At 33.6% G+C, this 19,004-nt stretch overlaps 2 protein-coding genes across 3 annotated transcripts; both read right to left on the bottom strand.

Annotated features, from left to right (window-relative positions):
• Positions 1-346: 346 nt before the first annotated feature.
• LOC115957615 (pentatricopeptide repeat-containing protein At1g73710) lies at positions 347-3,783 on the bottom strand. Its single transcript, XM_031075907.1, has one exon. The coding sequence runs from the start codon at positions 3,695-3,697 to the stop codon at positions 581-583; it is 3,117 nt and encodes a 1,038-aa protein (XP_030931767.1). The 5' UTR covers positions 3,698-3,783; the 3' UTR covers positions 347-580.
• A 1,460-nt stretch (positions 3,784-5,243) lies between these two features.
• LOC115955953 (secretory carrier-associated membrane protein 1) lies at positions 5,244-14,555 on the bottom strand. Of its 2 annotated transcripts, XM_031074376.1 has the most exons (13): positions 14,232-14,555; positions 13,428-13,493; positions 10,934-11,035; positions 10,758-10,820; positions 10,001-10,034; positions 9,770-9,892; positions 8,183-8,245; positions 7,963-8,056; positions 6,861-6,906; positions 6,710-6,777; positions 6,055-6,103; positions 5,665-5,730; positions 5,244-5,575 (listed from the first exon to the last, which is right to left on the bottom strand). In XM_031074376.1, exons 1-13 carry the CDS (start codon positions 14,283-14,285, stop codon positions 5,489-5,491), a joined length of 915 nt encoding a protein of 304 aa, XP_030930236.1. In that variant the 5' UTR covers positions 14,286-14,555; the 3' UTR covers positions 5,244-5,488. The 2 variants fall into 2 exon arrangements, with proteins under 2 accessions (XP_030930236.1, XP_030930237.1); XM_031074377.1 differs by lacking the exon at positions 13,428-13,493 and having other exon boundaries at positions 5,269-5,575.
• Positions 14,556-19,004: the final 4,449 nt, after the last annotated feature.

A 19,004-nucleotide genomic window follows, 5' to 3' on the forward strand; every position in this document is an offset into this window, starting at 1 on the left:
TTCAGGCTATGGTAACTGCCACAATATTCCACAAAAGAGACAACCAAACCTACAAAACATCAATCCAATAGTATTTTTCTCTTTTCTGATTATGAATTATTCATGCATACACAATCTTCTAAGCTTACAAAAATGCTGCTTCTATACAGTGTACACCAGAGGAAGCCTCACACTTTGAGCATACAGTAATTGTGGATCCTAAAGACCGTGAAAAAAATTTGGTATTTTTAATATGTAAATACCAAATTTCATCATACTCATCTCACAGTTTGAGTGATCACTTTAGATGGGAATCAACAATATTTCGCAAACACAAAGAGGATAAATGAAAATTTTGGTATTTACATATTAAAAACATTCTCATATTATACATGTACTTGCCTCAGATTTACGTCTCTTGATGAAAAACCTAAACTTGTTTATTAGAATCTTCCATCAATCCACTATTGTACAATTTTTTTCTTTTCTGATAATGAACTATGTATCATTCATAAATACACTATCTTCAAAGCTTGCAAAAATGCTACTTCTATACAGTGTACACTAAAGGGAGCCTCACACTTTGAACATACAATAAATCCTAGAGACGTGAAGAAACTGCATCATACTCATTGAAGGTTTCAGAATCAGATAATTGTTGCAAGTCATCAGACTCATCTTCAGTTACAGAATTAGATGGCAGTTGAGAGTCAAAAGCGAATCTCATCTCTTGGGTAACCAATTTAGCAAGGTCATTTCTGTTGGCATTTTTATACGCATCAATAATAGCCTTGAACAAGGATTCATTGGGCTCTATCTCTCCAAATTTTAGTTGGCTGTAAATCCGCTTCACACCCTCAACCATACCAGCTTTTCCATAACAAACTACCAAGTTAATATATGTTACAAGGTCTGCTTCCAGGTCCTCATCCTGCATTTTCATGAATGTGTTCAAAGCCTTGTCAATTTCCCCAGATACCCCATAAGCATATATAGCAACATTGTAGGCAGAAGAATCAAGAACCACATCAGCTTTTGCAAAGGTTTCACAGGACTCAATTGCAAAAGCATGCATACCCACTACAGAGAAAACAGAGGTGATTACAGCTTGTCGAGCATAAGGTTTCCCTTCCTGGTAAGATGACTGTAGCTGTGTTACTGCTTCAATAGGAAAACCTCCCTTCTTCAATACAGTGAATAATACTTTAAAGGTCCCACTATCAGGCAAGAGCTTCCGAGTCACCATCGCATGCAACAATTCACCACACTCACGTAACTGCCCATTGGTGGCATAACAAGCCATTACCTTATTATATGAAGCACAGTCCCTTAGTAAACCTGACTGTTTCATCTCCTCTGCAACATCAATGGCTTCATCAAGCATGCCCATGTTCTTGTAAAGGTACATCATTGTTGCAAATGAAACCCCATCAGCCCAACCCTTTTCTCTCAAATCTTCAAAAACCAATTTAGCTTCAGATACCATCCCCAGATCTGCATAGAGATTAATCATGCTGTTTGATGCAACAATATCCAGACCACCCTCTAAATTTTTCATCCTCTCATAAAGTGCTTTTGCTCCTTCCAAGCTCCCCAGCTTACTATAAACCTTAATCAGGGATGTCAACACAATTTGATTTGCCAAAATCCCAGATTCTTCCATCCGGCGGAAGCATTGAAGAGCATCTTCAACTCTGCCAGATTCTGCAAATCCATTGATCAAAGACCCATACACTACTTCATTTGGTGTAACTCCTACTTGCACCATTTCTTGGTAGACACCAACAGCATCAGAAAGCTGGCCAAGACGGGCATAGCATGCAATAACAGCAGAGAAGGTCAGACAATGGGGCTTAAAACCCATTACCAGCATTTCAGCTAAGAGGTCCTTAGCTTGTTCCACTAAATCACCTCCAGCAAACATTTGAATGAGAGAATTATAAGTACATTCATCAGGCCAAGACCCACAGTTTCTCATGCCCTTGAAGAGAGAGAACGCATTATCATAAAGCTTTGCCTTTCCATAAGCTTTGATCATAACATTGTACTCCAAAACACCCTTCTTCTGTCCAACCAAATCTCTCATCCCAAAGAACACGGTCTCAGCTTCAGCCCACAGTCCCTTTTCAGCATAAGCATCTATAATTGCTGCACGTGTCTTTGATGACAACCTACCACTAGATTGACTCTTTTCGAAAAAGGATTTTGCCTGATGAAGCAATCCTTCATCAATATACATCTTAATAATACCAGGAAGAGAGTGCTCATCAACATGCAAGCCATATCTCTCCATTTCCAAAAGCACAGCCTCCACATCATGAAACATATTTCTCTCACAGAGTATATGAAGCACAGCTCTATGAGTTACACTATCAGGGAAAAGACCCGCCTCCCTAATCTTCCAGTAACACTTGAGAGCGGCATCAATGTTCCCCGCATCAGCATACAAAGATAGAAAGATGTTAAAAGTTTTTGTATCAGGAGATATACCCCTTTCTTCCATCTTAGTAAGCAACAATTCTGCCTCTGACATATTCCCATTGCTTCCACAAGTAAAGATCATAGTATTAAAAGTAATTGTATCCATTGCCACCCCAGACTTCAACATTTCAGCAAACACCTCAGCTGCATCATTAAGTCGCCCGGCCTTCCCATACAAATCAATTAGAGTGTTATATGTAGATGTAAGCCTTGGCTTCCGAACAGAAATCTCCACATCCGCTGCTTTCATAACTTTTGGATTAAAAACTCTCCCACCCGTCTTGAAAAGCTCAGTTGACAAAAAATGCTTGAAACTAATAGGTGCTGAGTTAGTCGCATTTACAGAATCAGCAATAGAATCCAAATGAAGATCATCCAATTCAACTCGCCCAACACACCAATCTTTATAAAACCTGTCTGCCCTATCAAACTCCCCTGCATCCTTTAACACCCGAACAACTGTATTCATCGTAACCTCATCTGGAAAAACCCCCCTTTGCTTCATGTGTTTAATCCACAAAAGTGATTCTTTCATGAGCCCAGCTTTTGCATACACATCGACAAGCATCCCATACGTATTATTCGTTGGCAAAACACCGTTTTTCGCCATTTCAACCCAACAAAGCCTCAACTCATCCCATTTCTGAGCTCTACCCAATGCACGAAGCACAACATTATAGTGAATTACATTGGGCACATAGCCCTTCTGCGACTTAAACCACTCAAAAACCCTAGTAACTCTTTCCCAACTACTCTGTTCTTTGAGAATCACAGTCTGCTCTTTTGGACTCAAATTCCCACAAAACGAATTAAGGGTCTTCTCAACATCAACCTGTGACTCCAAAGACCTTAAAATGGAAGGCAAAACACCTCCATACCTCTTCTTCCTACCATTAATTGAAGAATTCTTTGTGGGCAAAGCTACTGTTCTAGAATGGCACTGAAGCTTAAACCCTATAAAAACCCCAGGTCCCTTTAGATTGTGCTTCTGGAGGTGTGAGCTTACTGAAATATCAAGGGGTTGGGGAGAAGGTGAAGCATGTTGAAAAGGGTAGTGTTGTGTTTTAGCAGAGTTAAGGTTGTGCAGACTAAACCTTAGAAAAGCCCTAGTTTTGAAAAGAGAGTCAGGGGTTGGAAGCTTACTTTGAGAGAAGACATGGCTTTGCATTGAGCTGTGGTGGAGACTTTCTTCTCTGGAACTGTAACTGTACTTGTAACTGTAACTGTGGAGCATCATTTTTTTTTTTTTTTTAATATAATTTTTAGAAGATTGGAGGTTTTGGGTTTAATGGGTTTTTGGCATGTACAGGTTTTGTTGTCTCAGAAAGAAAGATTAGGGTATTGCTTATATTTATAGACTGAGCAGAGAAGGCCTTTTTTTTTTCTTTTTTTTTTTTAATCTGGTCAAAAAAAAAAAAATCAGCTGTGAATCTGAAGAATAAACCAAACCAGTGGGTGGGGTCAGATGAGAATGAGGTTTTTGTTCATATTAAATCTGATTGAACCCTTCTATCTAAAAAAAAAAAAATCTGATTGAACCCAAATTTGTTTGCTACCAAATCCATTCATCATTCAGCTTTTCATTATAGCCGTTTGATTACCACTACTAATTGCCCCCATTTTTCTACTATTTCGCATTTGCCATTTAGCAAATTGGTAGCATTCTTTTCTTTCTTTCTTTCTTTCTTTCTTTTTCCCATTTACTTTTTACGGTTTCTTACTTTCTTTTCCACTTGTAAAAATCAAATTTAAACAAATAAAAGATTAATGGGTGATTAACGTTGTTTTAGCTTTATTATTATTATATCAAATTCTTTATTCACTTTTTGTTATTTCCATTTTCTTAATTAAGATGCGAAAATTCACTTGAAAAGTATTTAATTTTTTTTTAATATATTTTAAGGAAGTTTTATTAGCTATAACATTTATTTTATTTTTATTTTTATTTTTATATAATTATTAATTAAATTATTTCTGAATAATCTCAGCTGTGAAAAAGACAAACACTAAAAAATCTACCTTGCATTTTTGCCTTTTTCTTTTGGTTGGGTAGAGGACTTAAAGTGGGCTACTTTGTTGCCTCATGTGAGCAGTACTGTTTATATGCTGTAGCAATACTGATTACGTATTAAAAAATATTAAAAATAGGTTCCATAGTACTTTTCACACATTTAAAAATTATTTTGTTACAGTATTTTCAATTTTCAGTTTTCAGTTTTCAGCAACAATAAGCTCAATCCAAACGGACCCTATAGCCCAATTTTAATCAAGACCCACCACAATGCGTCTCTTTTTTTTTTTTGAGAAAAGTCTTCCCCTGCGCTATCACAGCTCAAGTTTCGGGAACTTGTCCCTTTTGTTTTTTGGGTAAAGTAATTCAGGAATCACGACTACTCTCCCGTCTAAGGAAAACTTCACGAACCAAAAACAAAAGATGAAAATGATTTCCAGGTACAAAAGATGAAAAAGATTTCTGGGTTATTTGGACCTACCGTAAATATGTGTAGAATCATGCTGCCCCAAAGTTTATTTGATTGTTATCGCTTTGTTGTTGATGGGTTTTAGATTTAGAGGCAATGCAGGCCAGATATACTTTCACTATTGGATGACAGTTTTCGTCGACTTGGTACAAGTCTATAAGCTAAAACGATCAGAGGAGCACCTTCTAGTCCAATTCATTTATTAAGGCTCGGCCATATTTTTGATGGTATGGTATTTGGCATTGCTATGCAATTTGAGAAAATTTCTCAAATCAAAATTCAAAAGTACATGGGCTTAATTACCGAGTGAGACAGGTTATACTCATGCTGTGTGAACCCAAACTGCAATAGTAAATGTATTTAATATTAAGCCAAGTCTAAGATTCGTCTTTTAGTATCAAAATACAGAAGAAATCACATCAAAACAGTAACTGTATAAAGCAAGCCGAAAATGGGTGAGAGGAATGAGCCAACTCTAGGAATCAACTCTGGGAGCAAATCAGCCGAAATCCATTCACAAATAACATCTCAGCTCAATATGTGCCCCGTCATAGTGCTGCCCTCATGGTCCCTCTTGCTGCATCACGCTTCATCTCAGCAGCCTTGCCACTGCCTCGGAAATACATGTATACTTGCTGCAAATAGTAGCAAATAAAACAAGTCTTAGAAACCAAAACAACACAAACCATAAAAATAATGCAATTTTAAGTCTAAATTGTCCAACCTGAATAACCCAGATACTGAGCAATGATTCTAGGCAGAAGAATGCAAATCCGATAAAGTAAAATATCTGCAAGAACAAAAGCATTGTCAGAATACAACAATCAACATCAGCCATTAACAACTTGACAATTCATTCCTCGTCCTTTTTTCTTTTACAGTTGGCAAGAGTTAAACCTGGACATAACCCAATTTCACAAATTACATGACATCGACTAAGATAGTACCATTAAGTTGAGATTTACTTGGTCAAAAATCAAAACACAAATTATTCTTACTATAACCTTTTTCTTCCTGGCTATTACCAGAACTACTAGTAGGCGAAACCAATTTATTGCTGCTGTTAGTGTTCCAGTGATAACATCAATATGGAGTAACATAATCTAAAACTTACCCCAACCAAGGCATTACCGCTCATCAAGTCAATTGCTGGCAAAATACCACTGTCCACAAAAACACACCATACAAACATGAGCTTCAGTTTACAAAAGATTATAACTGATATTAAACTAGGAAACGCAAGTTCTTTGCATATATATGTCAAAACTGCTTTGCAGGAAAACATGATGACTACATATCCCACCCACCCCCACCCCCCTCCAAAAAAAAGGGGAGAAAAAAACTTGGTTAGTGCTGACTATATGCAAACACCCTGGTTTAAACGGTATATCCTTTCCTTTACCATTGGTAAGTTATGCACACACCCTGAGGCTCTTGAACCACAAAATAGTTGTGACTGAAGCCCCAGTGAACAGCAGCCGTAACTATAATGGTCTAGCAACTTCTGCCAACATTTTTAATATATCAAAAAAGCCTTCAGCACAATATTCATGTAAATATATCCATAAAAAAAAATAAAAAAATAAAAAAAAAAAAATCAAAAATCAAAAATCAAAAAGCAAGATTATAGTATATAGGAGTTCCCCCACTTCTTCTACATTTATCTTTGTGACCTACTTCCTAAAGAACCAATCACTGAAAAGAGCAAAATCAGCTATTATGTAGCAAACCAAAGACCCTTGAATGCAACAATGTAAAAGAAATCTTACGCCAGAGATTTCCCCTTGAAAATAATGGGAGGAGCAACTGCAGCTAAGATGCAAAAGCCAATGTGTATCTGCATTGAAAAAAACAGAATAGAGGTAATCCTAATACTTCTACGCAGAAAGAACATTAAAGTCAAAACATAAATGAACTTACCAGGTAAACCAAGAAAAACAACCCAAACTTAATAGCACTATCACTCCTGTAACAAGAAATGGCACAAAATGTTATAAGAGAACCTGATATGTCAGAACAAACAATAAAACCAAATTTTATATAAAACAAGAAATGGGCAGCCAAAAAGAAAAACCATCGGCTTTTTCTTTCGTCCAAGAATTTTACTTACCCACCTAGCTACTCTAGGTTGGGGGTAGGTCCTGGTGGAGAAGTTATATATACCTTTCCATACTTTGTATCTAAAGTACTTCACTTAATTTCCTCTGCAGTATTGGGCTTTGGCAGTATTTATCAAGCACTTCTAGGACCCAAGACTCTTGAAGAGTCTTTTCCATTCTTTGGTTATGTATGGAAAGACAGAAATAAAATGACTATATGATACCTGGGCCACAAGGGGGGAGATGTAAGAAAAATACCAACTTGACCCTTAGCCCAAGTGTCATATTTAGTTATTTACTAAAATCCCCTTTTGGAAGAGCGGGATGGATTGTTAGTGTGGACGATTTTGAAGCAGCAAAGGTTACCATAGCAGTTAACGGGTCTTAATATAAATAACATCCCAGTCATCCTAATGAATTCAAATAGTCGAAACATAGATCAAAAGCAACTATCAAATGTTTTCCAATGTCAGCACTAACTTAACGCAATCTCTTCTTTGTATCTCTCACACCTACTTTTACTTATTTATTTTAAAAGAGAAACACTTCCTTCCCTGGCCCCATAAATGCATTACATATTTTCACAAATAATTATTTATTCATACCGCCTAAAAACACTTCTTTTATTGATTTATTATACCACCTAAAAATGCAACTATATGTATAATATTTCTCCAACATAATGAGTCTATTTGTGTGTCAAAGCCTCCCCAGTATTTCACATTCTTTCCATACTTCTCCCAAATTTACAACTTGTTTCATTGACGTTTTGGAGCTTCAAAATGGTGCCACCCATCCCATAAATAAACAGAACAATGAGAATAAATCATTTCAAAGTCCTTGCAAATAGGATGGAAGTCAGCTATAAAGTTTTTTCCCAGGAGTGAACAAAACAATCAAGGTCAAATCTTACAGAACAGTACCTCATTGCACGGTAAAGAGGGCGATACCACATTACATATCCTCCAGGAACCCCTGCTATGAAGTAGATGATAGCAAGAAACCAAATTGTTGGACCTGCAAGAGAAGAAAATTTCAAAAGACCAAATTATTCAAGAATGTAATGTAATAAGATTATTTTTTACCTGTCAAAGAAAAGTAATGTAATAAGATTATGGGTTTGAATTAAGTTGCAAGACATACTTTCTCCTTTGATCCAGGCTGTGGTAACTGCCACAATATTCCACAAAAGACAGACAACCAAACCTGCAAAACATTACAAAGTTCTTTCAAAGTCACTTTTTTATTTTTTTGTAGAGACCATTTTGGCATGCTTTATCAAAACTTTATTTTTCTTTTATATAAAATCAGGGAATACAAAATAAAGTCGCCAAGCTGTCTCAACCATTGAACAGAGGTATATCTCAACCACAAGCGACAATGTCCATATTATCAGCAATTCAGCATATGATCTAAAATCGAAAATAAAAATAAAATTTTAAATGCTTAGGGTACTTTTTGAATATGGAATTAAGCATTAATGAATATCAGATTCGCTGTAAGACAGAGGCTAATTCAAAATGCTACCATATTCTTTAATTACAAACTTAAAAGTAACAAGCCAGAATTAAAATGCCAATGGCCTCTAGGTCAAAGTCACCTCCTCCTCCCCTAATAAGAATGAGAGAGGGTGAGATCATGGATACAAGACCTAATGGGAGCGTAACTAAACAATTAAAAAAAAAAAAAGGAACTTAAATAGTATTCTCCTCATTTATTAGATGCACTGATATAGGGTATCAACCTTCATGAGAAAGAACCAAAGCCAATCATCCTTTTCTTTTTGATAATACAATAATTATAATGGGGGAGGAGAGATTTGAACCTTGGATGACTTCATTGGAAACAACAATAGGTGTTAGTTGAGCTACAAGACTCTTGACAAGGCCAATTATCCTTTATATAACTTAAACTTTTAAGTTGAATGCTCTAACAACCTCAATAGCTTTTTAATTAAGATAAAAGTAGTGGCTGTATTTTCTTTTCCCCCTTATTTAACCCCACCCACAAAGAGAGAGGGCTCACTTCTTTCACATAATGCCACTAAATTCCACTTTCAAACAAAGCTAAAATATTTAACATCATTTGCAAAATCACAGGGTTGGGTCCGTCAAGCTCAACACAGATGGCTCCTTCTTAGGGAATCCAGGGGTTGCAGAAGGAGGGGGCTTCTAGGGGTCATAAAGGGCAATGGTTGAGAGGTTTTTCACATGCAATTGGTGTCACAAGCAGCCTCCAAGCCAAGTTGGGGTCTCTTAAAGATGGGTTGAGTATGGCACTAGATATGGGAATTACATGCTTAGAGATTGAACGTAACTCTCTGACAGCTATTGAACTAATTAAATCAAACAAGCCACTAATGCTTCTTTGAGGACTATTGTTGATGAGTGCAGGTGCCTAAGCAGCACAACCAACATCACATCTACATAGAAGCCAATGGATACAAAGACATTCTTACTAAAGCTGGCTGCATTGATTTTGTTCCTAATGTTTCCCCTCCAGCTCATGTTCTGGATGCTCTAAAGTTTGATGTTTCTGAGAATAAGTGTAATCATTTAGTTAACTATAAACGCATTTTATTCCTCTATTACCAAAAAAAAATTGCCAAATCAAAATACTAATACATGTACAACGAAAAGTGAGAAACATATAATACATACAAGCGCGTATTATATGAACATTAAAACACTGAAACTAACAACCAAGATATAGGAATTTTAGCTAACATACCCAAATATGTTGTGAAAGCAACATACTGAACTCTTTGTAGATGGATAGGTATTTCATTTGCAATGTCATGATGGATAATAGGAAAAAACGGTGGCCAATTTTTCTCCTCTAAAACAATTCCAGCTGCAAAACAAAAGAAAGAACTTACACTGTAAGTAAAAGGAAAATCGGCAATGCACACTGCTGTCATTGTTTCTTTCAATTGCAGTTGCACATGAAAAATGAATATACCTCGTGCTGCAGCGTCTTCCCTCCGTTTTATTTCCTGCAATGCATTAAGAAAGCTGATATGTGATTACCAAATAATCTCAGCTTATGTCTAAAAGCATACAAAATTACTCAAAATAAATAAATAAATAAAATTATGGCTGCACTAACAACATATGATGTACAAATTTAAATTAAGAACCCAGATAAAGCACAGCTAAGTAAAACGTTTAGAGTGTGTGTGTGTATATCACTATATACAACTAGTTATAAACTTGTATATAACATAAGAGATTGAAAATAATGATAAGAAACTATTTTTAGGAGAAAAACAAAGCAATAAAGTTTTTTATATGAATATTTAGTAGACCTACAAAAGGTCAGTCAAAAAGTCACTGACTATAATTCTTTCCAAGTCTGCAATTACAATTATCATGCATTCTTCCTACTAGAAGAGAATTGCCCAATATGAACGCTATATTTTTCTTTTCTTTTTTTCTTATTGATTGGTAAGTTATACACACTTTTTTGATATGTCTTAAACTCACGACCACACTTTCCACCTTGATCTTACAAGGCGAGGAAGTGTTGTTTGAACTAGAGCTCATTGGCAATATATGAACCCCAAAATGAACAAACCCAACTGCTTTTAATGCCATTGACATGAAAGATGGGTCTACAAACTTTTTTTACTTATCAAAAAAAAAGAATGGTCCACAAAGATTGTATAATTTACCCATACATTTTCAGAATCTATAATATGAAATTTTAGAGTAATTACCTGTTCCCTCCTTTTCAACTCTGCCTCTTTAGCCTGGAGCTCCTTCTCCTTTAATCTCAAATCCTTAAGTTAAACAGTAAACAAATTAAATGAAAAAAATGAAATATTTGCTAAAACAGAAAATTCCGATAGCAAGATGTAGTTTCCAATTTAACATTTTGAGTAATGTAATCTACCTTTGTATTATCAAGAGGAATATCAATCGTAGCACCGCGATCATAGGGTTCAGGAGGCAGGGGTGAAAGCCTTGAGGTTGCAGGGGGAACACTTCCAGGATTCTATAAATGTTAAAAGAATAATTTCATAAGAATTTATATGGAGTCAGTATATCATGAAAGCACCCTCAACCCACTACTGCATGCTGATGCATACACATATGAATATGAGAAAATGTCACAGTAGACAACCATAACTTTGAAACAGCTCCCCCTGAATAAAATTTCATGAAGCAAACAAGCTAAACAAGTAATGCGGACAGGGTACTAGCCAGAAAGATTAAGCATATATAACCAAACAGAAGAATAAGAGTTAAATGTGTTGCTTAAGGCTACAAGTAGATGATTCCAGTACATCAAGTCTGTCAAAATAAACGAGTCAAGATATCTTGTTAGTCTTACTTCCTAAATGAGTGATTTAGCAGCAGTCATCATCCCAGGTTTTCATTACTTCATTAATAAGAGTTTCAATGCCACAGCAGCTTTGAAGTCTGGAAAAGGTCCTGTTAAAGTCTTCTTTTTATATAGGTAATAGGACTTTTGGAAAAAAAAAACATTGTGTTCACGATAATGAACACTCTGAACATGAAACAAATACATATAACTCAAGAACTAAAGCTATCAGATTGAAGAAGATCCTGTTAAAGTCTAATCTCATATTCTTGTCAAACCTCCAGAGTTCTACCAATTGATTGCAACATCATGAAGTACTTAAATCAATTACAAAAAATAGAAATGAATTTCAACATATATATGAATCCAAATTTTCCAGTTCTGTAATATTCAGAATCAATCAACCCAATAACCAATGCCATCCACACCTCTGGATCAACCGACCAAACAATGTAAAGGAACCTGAAAACTATGAATAATGTTGCTCATTATGAAAATTAAGCACATCATAGATGCCTGTTCTGCATCAAAACAACAACAAAATCTTAGTCCCAAACTTTGGGTCAACTATGGATCCTCAACAGACTAATTAGGATGACCACCTATACACTTTTTTGCCATTCCATCCTAATCTAGGAAGCACCAACGTGGCTGGAAGGGTGTCGCACCGGAGTCCGATGTGGGGTGCGGCAACCGACACCGCTGCCCACACGCGTCGGTACCGCGTCTAAGGGTATGTTTGGTAGATTATAATGTAATAGTTATTTATATGGCTTAGTTATTCAGTAGTTTGGTTATATTTTTATTGCAGGGAATAGTCATTCTTTATGAATAATTATTCTTTAAAAGGAGGAATAACTATTCATCTCTAAAAGGGATGTAATAACTATTCCTTAGTAGGTGTAATAATTTCTACAATTAATATATTTCTAAATAAACAAACTTTCTATATGCACGGAACAATTATGAAAATAAAAAATCATAAAAAATAACTAATATCTTTTTCAATCTTTTTCAAATTTAAAAAATATTATTTTTTAGGAAATATAATTATATGAGTAAGATATTTCCTAAAATATATCTTAAGTTTGATTTAAAATGCTTTTATTCCATTGTTTTCAGGGTTCTATTATTGTGTTATCACCAAACAAATAAATAGAAATAAGCATTACATTACAATATTTTGTATTCATTGTAATATCTATTCATATTCCTATGTAATTACTGTTACAGTCTACCAAATGTGTATTAAGTTTTTTTTTTTTTTTTTTTTTTTTGCGCCAAACCGGGCTGATTCAGCCAGAATCAAATTGTATCTGCCGGCAGCCGAAATTGACCGAAACGGCCGAAAAAGGCCGAAATCAGCCTTGAATCATGCCGTAACAGCCAAAATCGGCTTTGAATGAGGCCCAAACATCCTAAATCTATCATTCCTCAATTTTATTCTGAATATTTGTTACTTCTTTTGTGTTTTCTTTTTTGTTTTGTGTTTTGTTTTGTGTTTCTTGCCTTCTTCTTTCTTTATTTTGTGAACCAAGGCCATAGTAATGTGTTTTTTAAGAATATTTTAATAGTAAAAATATATAGAAAATATAAATAAAAATATTTTTAATAATTTTTTAATCACCGCACCCGCACCCACACCCTACTTTTCAAAAATTGACAAGTCCCACACCTGCACCCACACCCGCACCCGAATCCGGAAACGCACCCGTGCTTCATAGATCCTAATCCAAAATCATACTCTATCACCTCCTTAATTAACACATCTCTTTCTCAAATTTATTTTAGATCTTCCTCTATAGCATTTCGTTCCCTCAACTTGAATCAAATCACTTCTTCACTAGTGAATTATTCACTCCCATTGGCACAATGGCACATGACTAAAACATCTCAAGCGACTCTCCCTCACCTTCTCATCAATAGATGCCACCCCTATCCTTAAACAAATTTCTCCAATCCATATCCTATCTTTCCTCTTCTACATTAGTTAGCCAAAAAGAAAATATGTCTTATATGTTAAAAAGTAAAGGTACCAAGGAAAGGAAAAGGGCAAACTTACTGTCATATAAAATGCACCTCCACCATAGTTTGATTGCCCTGATCCTTTCCCTTTAGCTCCCGAGTCCTATAATATAAATAAAAACCCATTATATGAAGGTCATATAAATAAATAAAAATAAAAATGAAGGGGAAAAAAATAGGATAAATGAAGAACCATCAAAGAATTCATGAGTAAGAAAAATCCATAAAATTGGTCCGTATTACACGATCAATTCACTGCCGTCTATGGGCTACCACAAAACTCTCCAAGACAAAACAATGAAAAACATAAACCTTCTTTAAACCATTTCCATTCTATTTATCATCACCATATTCTGCTACAAACTCACGCATTTACCTTCGGTTATTATAGAGTATATTTTCAATCTTTGTATTTGACAGGCAAAATTCAACATGTCATTTACTCAAATTCATAGACAAAGACTATTTAACAATCCTAAACATATCGAGCAAATGAGTACAATCTCAATTCAATAACTTAGCATATATAGACAGATACCTAAAAATTTAACAAAGAACATATTGCTAGAAAGACTTTAAATTTCTTCTCGCTTTCTCGGAAACCAAACAGAAAATTTATTTTATTAAAAATATTTGCTATTTGAAATTTCGAATCACATTGCGAATTAGGAATTTGAATACAGCACCAGATCTAATTACAAAATCGAGATCGACAAAGAGTTTCAGCAAAAAGAGCAACAAAATTCGACGAATCCAGAGACCAATACATTCCCGAATCCACAGAATCAAATTTGAACGACGAAATACAAAAAATACGGGTATACAAAAGCGAAAAACTCACCGCGAAGGGATTGACCTCCTCTTCTTCGAAAGGATTGGAATCGTAGCGACTCATTGCAGGTGACCTAGAGATCCGCAAGCAAAAAGCGACGAGATCTGAATCGAGAAACTTAAGGGACGCTTTTGCTTTGATCGAGAAGAAGAAGAAGAATACAAATAAGAGAGCAGTGAAAAAGAAGGGAAAGTTTTTGCCTGTTCGTAGAGAGAGAAAAGACTTTTTTTGAAACGTACGGAATTTTTTTGTATTTTATGGGGAGGGGGTGTTTGTTTCCTAAGAAAATCGGGGTGAGAAAATGATTGGCGCGTGTGAACTGTGAATGATAAGGAAGGGTATTTTTATTTTTTTTTTTAATGTTTTTAGTACTGACCTTACTAAAGATAAGACTATATTATATTAGGAATAATTACACTCTCACCGTTGTGATTTAGATCGGCTGGCAATTTATCCACCATGATTTTTAGGGGGAATATCACTTTCCCCGGTTGAGATTTACTTTTTTTTTTCTTTTTTTTTTGTTTGTCATGAATAAATAAAAAATAAAAAAGAGTTTCAAACATGGAAACTTCCAATTCAAAAATAATATTCAATTCCAAAGTCATATGTATGAGGGAGAAAATAAAAACTTTGAATAATGCTTTAGGCCAAAGTTGTCAAGATGGAGATTCAACGTAGAATAGTAGGATGTATGGGAAATTGTGAATCATATGATTCTACTTATTTTCAAAGAAAAATGATATAACATGCATTGCTTAGTCAATGTATCTAAAAAATTTAATAATAAATGTTTAATTAGCAATCAAGTACCAAAATATTTTTTACACACAAAAAAAAATGAGAGAAAGTCTTAAAGAAATTGACGGTGATGTATATTCAAAATGGCATAACTTTTTGATACACGGCACAAACTATAATAAAATAAAAAATTAAAAAAAAAAAAAACAAAACAAAACAAAGATTTGAATCATATAATGTAATTTGCATGTCATACATCGCTAAGTCAATGTATCTAAAAAATCCAATAAATATTTAATTAGCAATCAAGTACCAAAATATTTTTTACACGGAAAAATAAGAGAATGTCTTAAAGAAACTGTCAGTGATGTATATCCAAAATAGCATAATTTTTTGATACACAGCACAAGCTATAAAAAAATAATGAATAAATAAATAACAAAGATTTGCATCATATAATGCAATTGGATGTCATATATTGCTAAGTTAATGTATCTAAAAAATTTAATAAATGTTTAATTAGCAATCAAGTATCAAAATATTTTTTACACACAGAAAAACGAGAGAAAGTCTTAAAGAAACTGACAATGATGTATATCCAAAAGGCATAATTTTTTTTGTTGAAATGGCTTGAATTTTAATAACAGTGGATTAATATTTCGGCTAAGCATTAAATGCTATGTTGTATGAATAGTCAAGGAAATTGGCAAGGAAACAACACCGACTTGAACAATATTCATGCATGGCCAAAATATTTGACTTCTTTGCTTATAGAAATCTTGCACTATTCTCTCATGTTCTGGAACATTTTAGATGCACCCATGCTTCACCTTTTAGCCGAAAATACATGCAAACCAAATTCATGCATAGCCAAAATGTATGACTCCATAGGCCATAAATGGATGCATGTTTATGTGTGAAAGTATGACTTGATTAACAAAGTCAAAGATATACAATTCCTTGTATGTAAGCTTGCGCGAAGAAACACAACACTCATGCATTAAATGTTGCATGGATTGCTTAGCCACTTTGTTGACTTCCTTAACAATAGAAGTTTCTAGTGTGCTGAAATTGTTGGTATTTCGGCTGAACCTTGGCTATAAATAGAGTTGGAGCAATTGAGACCAAAGGCTGTGTGAGAGAAAAGGAGAGTTCCTACGTGAACTAGGGAGATAGCAAAATAACTTCTTCTGTGTGTGTGTACCAGAGCTAGGAAGTTGTGTCTTGCAATTTGTCTAAAATAGGGTGCTCTCTACTTATTTGTGAGAGAATTAATGGTGTATTTGGGATTTGGGTTTGTGTGAGACTGTCTTCAAGTTATTGTTGTAATCTCCACAATTATAGTGAAACTTTATTTTGTTGCCTCCCGTGGACGAATGCATATTGCCGAACCATGTAAATTCCTTGTGTCATATTATCTTCTCTCTCTCTTCTTTAACCTTGTGTAAACATATTTATTTCACCCAATTTTACAACATTTTTTGATACACAGAACAATCTATAAAAATAAATAAATAAATAAAAAATAAAAAAACAAATATTTGCATCATATAATGCAATTGGATGTCATACATCGCTAAGTCAATGTATTTAAAAAATTTAGTAAATGTTTAATTAGCAATCAAGTACCAAAATATTTTTTACACACGGGAAAATGAGAGAATGTCTTAAAGAAACTGACAATGATGTATATCCAAAAGGGCTTAACTCTTGGATACACATCTTTCACTCTCACTCTTTTTCCAAAGAGATTTAAAGATTGTACTATGTATCTAAGAGTTAGGTCATTTTGGATATACACTACTGTCAGTTTTTTTAAGATCTTCTCCCCTCTCCCTATGTGTAAGTTAAAATACTTAGTATTCTAAAAAAAATACCAAAATATTTATCAATGCATATAAAATATATTTTCTAGGTTCTAAGTTCTAAATTTAAAATCCAAAATCAGTTAGCAAATGGAAACTAACTAACTACAATATGAAATCTCAAAGTAAGATGAATATTAAGGTGAAGTAAACATTTAATCATTTTCATTTCAAGGTTCTTATAACCATAATCCTAATCATAATTGTACATTCCATCATCCATGTGAACATTATATATTTGTATACTAAAGCTACAAAAGACTTCAAGATACAATTTTCCACTCAACTATTCAAGTTATACCTCTCAGCAACAATTACAGAACATGCTCAAAAAAATTAATCAATCAATATACAAATACAAGCATAATTGATAAAATTATATATAAATTTTTTTTTAGTAATAACAGAACACAAATTAGTATACTAATCAAACAAATTTAATAACATTATAACTTAAAAAGCAACAAAGCCAACATCAAATTTTTTATCTAGAAATAATGAAGCATTTCTTCATTTTGATTACAAGTGAAAACTAGAAACTATAAATCATTTTCCTACATTAATATAATTTTCTAAAAAAAAAAAACAAAAAGTCATATCATCACAACAACATGGAAAAAAAAAATCCTTAAAACCTCATCAAAACCAAAAATTTGTCTCATAAAAAAAACCAAAACAAAAATTTATATTTTGGTAGAATAGGTAGGATCTCATACGATTCTACACAATCTACGCACAATCCTGTGTACTAATAAAACAAATCAAAAGCCCGGAGGAGGGATGGCCTCTTGGTCTCTACATAATTCCATCATTGCTCCCTTATATTTTTTTTCAGTTGCTTACTAGTTGCTATAGCAAAGTTGGAGGAAAGAATATGAAGATATTGAGGTTGCCGTGAAGTAGACGTGACTGAAATGCTGATGCCAGGTGTTCCTTATTTGAAGATTCCATGATTGAAGGCGAATACTTGTATAGTACTTGTATGATTGAAGGTGAGTACTTGTTGTTTGTATTTGGTAATTTTTTATTAGATGTACATGTACATTTTGATAAATCATTCGTTGTATATTATCGTCGTTGTATTTTACTCTTTATGGTTGCAAAATATAAGAATGTCAAAGATCTATAATTATCTCATCTATAAACAAGTTTTTTCTATTTTAAAATTTTGCATAACCTATGAGTTTCTTGATTGAATAATAAATAAAATTCAATTAATACAAATTTAATATACATTTTAAGAATATAGAGAAAATTCAATCCATTTGCGAGATTTTCAAATTATTAATCAAATAAAAATTCATTAGGTGTAATATTAAGGAAACGTTACACCTCATGTAACTTGACTCATAATAAATATAAAGAGTGGATATGGATTCACAAAACCCTTTTTTTTTTCTTTTTTTTTAATAATTGGATAATTCCGATAGGGAGATTTGAATCCAGATGTCTCCATTGGCAATACCAAGAGATGTCAACCAATTAAGCTACAAAACTCATAACAACACAAAGCCTATATATATATATATATATATAGCGAAAGCTTAGAGAAAATCTAATTAGATTTTAATTGGATTCTTAATTTTGCAACACGTGTCCCATTTAATTTTTAATTTTGTATCAAGTGAATTATTGAGTATAAAAATTGAAAAGTCTAAATCCAATTAGATGCAAAATTGGATTTTAATTGGAGTCCAATTTTCCACTATGTGTCCATCTAAGTTTTTAATTTTTGTGGCAAATGAATTATTGGGTACAAAAATTGAAGAGTCTAAAACCGATTAAATTATAAATCATATATATATAATATGAGAAACCATTACATATTTTAGAAATGTATGATTTAAAAAAAATGTAAGCTAATGCTATGTATAATTTGAAACTCTTCTAAAAAAAATATATAATTTGAATCATATAATTGTGATTATTTTTAATTGTACTCGTGCATATGCACAAGGCTACACATTCCATTTGTTTTGATGAAAAATATTGTGTAAAGATAGTTTTCCATATTTTCTAGTGTTTGGTAACATTAAAAAAAATGATTCAAAAGAAAACTATTTTTTGCCAACATAAAAAGTATAACTTATTTTCAAGGATTGTTTTTCACAAATTCTTTTTGGAAAACAACTCTATCCCACAACAAGCTAAATAAAGGAAGTTAGAAGATTGTTTT

This window comes from Quercus lobata, chromosome 8, assembly GCF_001633185.2.
Source record: "Quercus lobata isolate SW786 chromosome 8, ValleyOak3.0 Primary Assembly, whole genome shotgun sequence".
Lineage (NCBI taxonomy): Eukaryota > Viridiplantae > Streptophyta > Magnoliopsida > Fagales > Fagaceae > Quercus > Quercus lobata.